General features: G+C 39.3%; 1 protein-coding gene across 1 annotated transcript; it reads left to right on the top strand.

Annotated features, from left to right (window-relative positions):
* The first annotated feature begins 1,247 nt into the window (after window positions 1–1,247).
* On the top strand, window positions 1,248–8,185 carry LOC144537139 (SH2 domain-containing protein 1B). Its single transcript, XM_078280595.1, has 4 exons — window positions 1,248–1,704; window positions 3,357–3,420; window positions 6,281–6,506; window positions 6,600–8,185. The coding sequence occupies exons 1-4, from the start codon at window positions 1,547–1,549 to the stop codon at window positions 6,638–6,640; spliced, it is 489 nt and encodes a 162-aa protein (XP_078136721.1). The 5' UTR covers window positions 1,248–1,546; the 3' UTR covers window positions 6,641–8,185.
* Window positions 8,186–8,676: the final 491 nt, after the last annotated feature.

The raw sequence follows: 8,676 nt of genomic DNA, 5'->3' as shown, positions 1-8,676 counted from the left end.
ACAGAAATTCATGGAAAACTTAAATAAAAGAAGTTTACAAGTTTTGTAACTAAAGTTAGTATTTCTTTAATGTCAGACATTAAACCCTGTTGCTGCTCGAGCAGCAGTAAAGTGAAAAGACAACGAGCCTTGATGTCTAATCAAGTTGTTGCTTTGTCAGTGTCCCATGGATTTTGTATTTAAACTGGATTCTTGTTTACACGTTGAACACCTCCATAAAACGTGTTTTAAAAAGTAAAGAATTAGAGTAAGCAAGTTATAAAACAAGTCAAAACAATGAGTGGAAATAATTTTTCAGATGGACAGATGAGTCTTTTAGGATGCATAACACCTGTAAGTTAAAGGTACAGTAGGTAAGACTTATATATATATAAAACTACCTTTCTGTCATATTTACTGAAACTGACCCTATGTTCCAGTAGAACTACAGGAAGCAGGTAATAAAAGAAATCCGGCTCCTCTGGCTCCACCTACAGCCTGTAGTGTGATTTGCAAAAATCCACAGCTCCCTGTTCAGATGCACCTATCAGGGCCAGGGGGGGGGTGTCTAACTGCGTGTCAGTCACTGCTCATGCACAGTTCTGCTTTTGGGCTTTAGCAGAACGGGGGGGAGGGACTGAGATGTTGTTGATGTTCAAATTTTTTGGCTAAGTCCTGGATCTTCCCAATCCTACCTACAGCACCTTTAAGTGAAGATCAGTACTGAGTTCAAAACACGACACACTCTCTCTCTCTCTCTCTCTCTCTCTCTCTCTCTCTCTCTCTCTTAACAATAAATAAAAGGAGATTGACAATAACTGGCCCAACATAAACTATAAAATAAACACCAACCTAAACATAAAGTGATAAAGGCACGAGGAGTACAATGGTTCAGCAAAATCATTACACATTTGATCACATTGTTACAACTTTGTCACAATTTAACATATTTACAGGGACATATTGACATGGGTGGGTGTTCTGTTAGTTATGGGGGTTTACTCCTCTGTGGTGTTTCCGTGGTCATCTCTTAATCTGTGGCAGGAGGCGACAAATTCAGCTGCTACTGTAAGATGCAACAGTTTGAATTCTCGCCTAAATCAAATTTCAGTTTGTCCCTGTACAAACAAACAGAAGATTTTTCTAATTGGTTTGTATTTGTCACAGTATAGGAAGTGCTTCTGTCTGTCTCTCTCTCTCTCTCTCTCTCTCTCTCTCTCTCTCTCTCTCTCTCTCTCTCTCTCATAAACACTTCCTGTGAAACTGTTTGGCCACCTTCATAGTGTTCTTTCTTTGTTTTTTCTCACGGTGCACTCAACACCTCCATGTGTTGAGCGCTGACCTCTCTCTCTCGCTCTCTCTCGCTCTCTCTCTCTCTCTCTCTGTCAGTTTTTCTCTTTTTTACTCTCTTTTGCAGCTGCAGACCCTCCAGACCTCAGACAACTAAATTAGCATCTTCATCTGGACTTCTGTTGGCAGTTGTTTTACATCTCCGGGGGAGTGCACACAGCTACTGTTCTCAAAAATGAAGCTGTCCTGAGACGTGTTTGCTCAGTGGTTTTGGTGGATGTCGCTCTTCGCCATGGCAGCAGCTCTCCCTCTGTTTTACCACGGCGCCATCTCCAAGACCGAGTGTGAGGATCTGCTGGGGAAGAAGAACAAGGACGGAGCCTACCTGATCCGAGACAGCGAGACCATCCAGGGAGCCATGTGTCTGTGTGTTTAGTGAGTACTTTTTAATGTCTTTAGCGAGTACTCTTCACTTAGTGAGTACTCTTCACTTCTGCATTATATACTGGTCCATTACACTTTAATGTGCCAGACTTCTGAAGGGTTTGTTTCAGTCCTTTTAAGGCTGTATAAGTATAAAGATTGGTATTAGAGTTAGAGATACTCCTGGTCAGTGGTGGAATGTATCTAAGTACATTCACATGTGTACATATTTGTATGTACTGCTCGTTTTTATTTGTATCCTATGTAAAGCGTCTTTGAGGACTTTGAAAAACGCTGTATAAAACTGGTGTATTATTATTATTCAGGGGAATATTATACTTTCTGTTTTGTTTTGTTCCACAGCTATAGTTTCTTGTTACAGTTCAGATTAAGATATTACACATAAAACACAAGATTAGTTGTAAAGATGATGCATTGTAATCTAAGTAAAATGCAGGACTTTTACAAGAGTATTTTTATACTGAATATTATTACTATTATTACATACTCTGTGATGTGTATTTTCAGGTTATATTTAATGTTTTTGCCAGATTAAAGGTAGGGTTGGTAACATTATAACCAATATACACTTTTTATTATATTTTTTTGAAATGGTTTTAACAGTGTGAGTGCTTATCTGATGAGCAGGTGGCACCTTGTACGGCAGCCTCGGCCTCAGTGTATGAATGCGTGTGAATGGTGAATACTATACTATACTGTACTAGGTAAAAGTGCTTTGAGTAGTCGTAAAGACTAGAAAAGCGCCATATAAAAACAGTCCATTTACAATCTTACGAATGAAAGTATTACGCATAAACGCCATCAAAGTTGAATCCAAATCATTTTTAAATATTTTAAATAATAATATCTATTTTTGCTTGTATATATTGTTTGTATGCATGCTTTAATTTTGCAACAGGTAGGACAATCTAATGCATGTAAAATGTACAGTGTTTACTGTTTACAAGGAGATTAGATTTATTTTGGTCAAAGTTGGTTTAAAGAAATATTAGAATATTTATATGTATTGCTACTGTACTTACTGCTAACAACTGTTACAGCTAAAATTAGTTGTGGTTTAGTGTGGTTCCACTGTGGTTGGTTGCTGCTTCTGCCTTTTTTTGTGAACATTTTTATACACGAGACGAGACACAAAGTCGTTGACACAAATGCAAATATTTTTAATAGAACAAATGCAGAAGAAAAGCTTTCAAAGGGAAGTAAAATGCCTTTCCTTCAGCTGTAAATGACTCTGGAGGGAGGATTCAATGGATCAGCATCATGTTTTGTTTATTTGGGCATGTTGTATCATCCATTAAAACTAAAACTGCTGTTAAAATCCATCTCATTAGATTTTTAAGATTCTTTTTTGGGCATTTTTGGCTTTTATTTTGACAGGACAGATGAAGACATGAAAGGGGAGAGAGAGGGGGGAATGACACGCAGCAAAGGGCCGCGGGTCAGAGGCGAACCCGGGCCCGCTGCGTCGAGGAGTAAACCTCTATATATGGGCGCCCGGATGGCTCAGTTGGTAGAGCGGGCGCCCATTTATATTATATTCATCTAATTCACTCATTATATTATTTTATGGTTAAAAATCTGCATCATGTAAAAATCATGGATCAATGACATATATCTTTATCTCTATATCTTTATCGTTGCAGCAAACAGAGGGTGGTGTATACCTACAGACTGCTGCAGACACACACTGGAAACTATACTCTCATGGTAAACACACACACACACACACACACACACACACACACACACACACACACACACACATGCTGTACATAAGCATTTAGTGCCATAGCCAGGATCCACGTCCCTTCATTGCATCCATTTAATTTATTATTTGTTCATAAATTTCACCAACATAAAGGTCTAAATGTTGTTTTAAAACGCGTCTTCTGCAGGCTGGATATTGAACCCTAATACTTTCAAATACTGACAGAAATGTGTCAAAAAATGTTAAATATTGAAAGTTGGTGTTAAATGTTTGGTCAGATTCTTTGATCAGATATTTCCTGATTTACATCAAGAAACATTTCTTTCTTTAAAATATATTTCATTGAGGCAAAACATTTTAAAATTGTGACGATATCGCAGTGACAAAATCTGTCCACAGACAGAGAGACAGACAGACAGAGAGACAGATAGACAGACAGACAGACAAAGAGACAGATAGACAGACAGACAGACAGACAGAGAGACAGACAGACAGACAAAGAGACAGACAGAGAGACAGAGAGACAGATAGACAGAGAGACAGACAGACAGACAAAGAGACAGAGAGACAGACAGACAGAGATGCAGAGAGACAGACAGACAGAGAGACAGACAGAGAGAAAGATAGACAGAGATGCAGAGAGACAGACAGACAGACAGACAGACAGACAGACAGACAGACAGACAGACAGAGAGACAACTGCACATTTTCAGGCTGTAATCTGTTTGTTTTTTTGCTTTAAACATACTGTAAGTAACAAAGTTCAGAACTCAACTAAATCCTTCTGTTTTATTAACTTTGGTATGTTCTCATCTTATTTATAATTCGTATTACTATATATATATTGTGGCTTTATTTGAGTTGCATTTGCCCTCCTCCTCCTCCTAAAACTAATACATGTAAACAGAAACCACAGATCAGATCATTTTGAGTTAAAGGAACATTTCACAACCGATATGGAAACTCAGCAGTTATTAGCTCAAGCCCTCGCAGGAAACTCCTCTGACGTGCTATATGTCTACTCACACACTGCCATATTATTGAGGGATGCTTTTTTTTCCACTGCAAACATAAAAGGTTTGATCAAATCTGCATGAATGCTAATTGCTAATATTTTCAGTTTCCAGATCTCTGAATGACCGCCCACATCTCTGTAGTTTTTTTTAGCGATGACGTCAAAAGGAAATGGAAATTCAAACTGATTATCAGGCTGCCAGAGTTTAAGATTTGAGACGCAGTTTGCATTTAGATCAGAGAATTGAATTCCTCTTTCATTTTTGACTGATTTAGATTTAGAGAAGACTTTTTACGCCATGTTTCTTTCATTTCATTTTTTATTGTCCTCTAGCCTGCCCCCGATCCAACCAAGCGCCTCTTTGCCCAGCAGAGATTCCCCCATAAGCATTGTAGCTATGTTTGTTTTTTTCTCTCTTTCTTTCTTTTTTCCTTTGGTCAATATTGTCTCGCCTCTCTTTTACACAGGAAACCCATCCACCCACATGCGCTCTCACACACCGACCTGCATACAAGGGTACTACAAAAAAATAGTCATTAGTCATCAACATTATTCCCCTCTACATTTCTTCTTCTTTTTTGTTCTTCTTTGGGTCTAGTCCCGCTATTGTTGTGTGCTGTGTCATACATAGGAATTCTTATTTTTTCTGACCCAAAACGCGTCATGTGAGTCTTAAGGCCGTTTTATGGTTGTGCGTAAACTCCACGCCGTCGCTCCTACAGCGTCGTGACCCTTTCGGAGTTCTGCGTCGGGGTTGAACGCGCTTCTTTGCATCGCAGTGTATTTCACCGCCAGAACACTGGGGGGGGTTCCAGAGGGTCAATCGCGAAACTCTTTGTTTACTTGTGCATTGGTGTTGGTGGGGGGGGGAGTGGGTGATAGAGAGAGGGAGAAGTGAGAGAGTGACGGCGATTAGCTTCAGAGTGAGTAGTGACTCTAGAGTCATAGTGAGAGAAACAAAGTGTCTCTCACAATCTGGAGCAGGAAAAGTTAACCCTCTCCTTGATTTCATGTTGTTTATAGAGAAGGAGAACCAGCGGCGTGCGTGGCCGCGACGTGTAGTTACGTTTTTCGAGAGGTGCACGTCAGGCTACGGTGTAGAGTCAGACCTTATTCCACAGCGCTGTGTCAACGATGGTTACACCGCTTATTTATTCTGGGATAGGGGAATAAACGCTCTGGCTTGTTTGTTTTTCTTAAACCAGCTCCGATAAAGAACAAAGACAGAATGGGGGGCATGGAAAGGGTGATGTCAGGCATTATCCCGGCAATGCACATCCGTAGAGCCAGACTAGAAGTTACTTTGACCTTTGACTTCCAAAATCTGATCAGTTCATTCTTAAGTCCAAGTGGAAGTTTTTGCCAAATCACCGGCGCGGAGGCATTATAAGATATTGTGTTTCCACTTCTAAGAATTAGTTTCTCTTCTTTAACATTGTGTTTTTTCCCCCCTGCTTCCTACATGTTGTTGCTCGATTTAGAACTAAAACCATTAGTCGATTATTCTGTGGAAAGAAAGTTAATTGGCAACTATTTTGATAATTGATTACCCATTTGAGTAATTTTTCAAGCAAAACTGCCAGAAATCTGCTTCTACAGCTTCTCCAATGTGAGGATTTGCTATATTTTCTCATCACTGAATACTTTTGGGTTTTGAATTGTTGGTCGAGCTAAACAAGACACGTAAAGACATCACCTCGGGCTCAAGGAAATCTGTGATGGACATTTTTTCCAATCGATGAATCGACAAAGCTTTCACATGCACTGTTGTCCTTCTCTGTTCACATGTTTTTCCTCTCCATGGAGATGTTATTTACTCTATGTCTTCGTTGTTGTTCCTTCAGACAGTGGGAGGTTTCAATGAGATATTTTTTAAGAATTTGGACGACCTGGTCCGTCACTATAAAAGGAAGAACCAGGGCCTGGCCATGCACCTTCGCCACTCTGTCAAAAGAAAGACGGCCTTCTTGATCCAGCCCCAAAAATGTCATGGTCCACCTGATCCACCTGATCCACCTGAGGCACAGGGGAAGAAGACGCCCGTACCCGAGGAAGAAGTTGACTATGAGAGTACGTCATATATTTGATCTTCCTGTCTTATTCTAACTGCATCTTTTTTTTTTATAAGTGATATATTTAAGCTTTTCTTCCATTTTCTTCTAGATGCTCCTGGCTCAGAATACGTTGAAGTGTTGCCTGATTGAACAACTTTGACACTTTAACACATTAGGAGAGTGGAAAAGACATTTTGTCTGAACTATGGGGTGCTAAGGAATATAGTGAATAAGGAACTTGGACAAACAACTGCTTGTATTCCTGTAGTTATGAGTGGAGAGGTTGGTCGCTCAGACGGAAATATCTCAACAACTGTTGGATGGATTACCATGACATCTGGTTCAGACTTTCATGATCCCCAGAGGATGAACTGTAATCACTTTGTCTTCATCTATTAACATTATCTGCTCCAATCTGCTCCGATTTGCTAACCGGCACATGCATGCCCAGACTGTATGTGAATGGCCTGTGATATAAGATCGTTTTCATTTAAAAACACTGTTTTAAAATGAAAATGTATTAGTTTGGATGTAGCCTTTAAGCTACATCTCCAATATCGGTTTTGTTTCGTTTGGTGTCACTTATGGCCATAATTGCAGGTGTGTTTCTGGATCTCCATTCAGCTTGTGTTGATTGAGGTGAAGCACCACTACACGTCACTGCAGCCTCACAGGGCTGCAGACTCTTGTTCTAGCGATGAATAATTGTAATTGTCTTGTATTTCTGCCGCTGCTTTGTGGCTGTACATGTATGTGGGAGCTATTTCTGTTCTGCTGTCGTGTGAAAAGAATCTAACTGATTAGATGCATGTCATCATTTGCATATGACGCATCTAAAATGGTATGCATATGTAAACTGATAAAGGAAGCCCTTGATGTTAACTCTTATCTCAAAACATCTGCCATCCAGTGATCCAACTGAAGAAAAGTTTCAGTATGTCTCAGCATTGTTGTTTTACTAGCATTAACAGTTGTTTTTTAACTTAGAAACTAACCACTCACGGCTACTTTCTGACTTCCTGTCTGTGGCTGGGGTAGAGTTGCAGCTATATATCAGTTGTATAGCCTTGGGGTATGGCAGAGATTAATATGATAAATAAAACAGTTTATTGATAAAACCAGCCTTTGCACATAGAAAGATCAGATCAGAACTCAGATATGCTGATGAACAAGGGACTAAAATCAGATCCTGTCAGCTTTCTGTGAGCATGTAAATCTTTTCTAAATGCTCCTTCCTTCCTGTCCTGCGACAGTGTTAAGGCAATGACAGAAAACAAAATGCTGGCGTGAACACACCCCCTGCTCTTTTTAAACCTTGATGAAAGTACTGTGAATGTCTCTATAATGCCTCAGTTCTCTGTAAGCATGTAGCTCACAGAATAATGTATCTATTTCTATATCTATCTATTTTTCAGTACAGTTGACTGTGTTTGGTGTGTGTGTCTATTTCTGCCGCACTCAGGCTGGTGTTGCTTTATTTTTTTTGGTTGCACTGCAGTAGAAGCATCCTTGTCTGTGCTTCTATTCAAGTTCCTAGAACCTTTTTTCATTTATTGTTATAACTACAGACATCCAGAATGGTGGAAATATTTGATATTATTGGAACTTGTTTAAGTTTTAATGAGGCAATCAACTCCTCTGTCACTCCCTGTAAATGTTCATATATGTATCAGTAAAATCTTTTTTCTTTTCAAACGTATTTTTATTGAAAAGGTTTTGCAAAGCACATGGAAAACAAGTACAGCACCAACATAATTCAATGTGAAGGCAGATAGCTGAACAAAATGAGACATTAGACCAACAAAATAATTTTAAAAAACAAGGGAGTTTAGGGAGCATGTTGTGGAAAGCAATCTTTACATCTGGAAAGCCTGAAGTCTGAAAATACATATTTATTTTCATGCCAAGTAGCTATTCCTCAACCTTTTCCAGGCTAAATCTATCAGTCCTGACTCTGTCGTCTGAGCTTTAAGTAAAATCTTTTGGAGTGTTTTTTCTTCCTTATGACTTTAATGTGCGATTAAAAACTCTGATTGTCCATAATTTCCTCGCTTTGCAGAATGATGTTAAAAATATTTGATGATGTAGGCAAAGAAGACTTCTTAGTCGATTTAGAACGATTTTTAGATGTAGCCAAACCACTTTTATACATCATTGTCTGCACGGACAAAAGCATCCCCACTTCC

This window comes from Sander vitreus, chromosome 22, assembly GCF_031162955.1.
Source record: "Sander vitreus isolate 19-12246 chromosome 22, sanVit1, whole genome shotgun sequence".
NCBI lineage: Eukaryota > Metazoa > Chordata > Actinopteri > Perciformes > Percidae > Sander > Sander vitreus.
The sequence above is the reverse complement of the archived record's forward strand: the minus strand, read 5'-3'. Positions and strand labels throughout refer to the sequence as shown.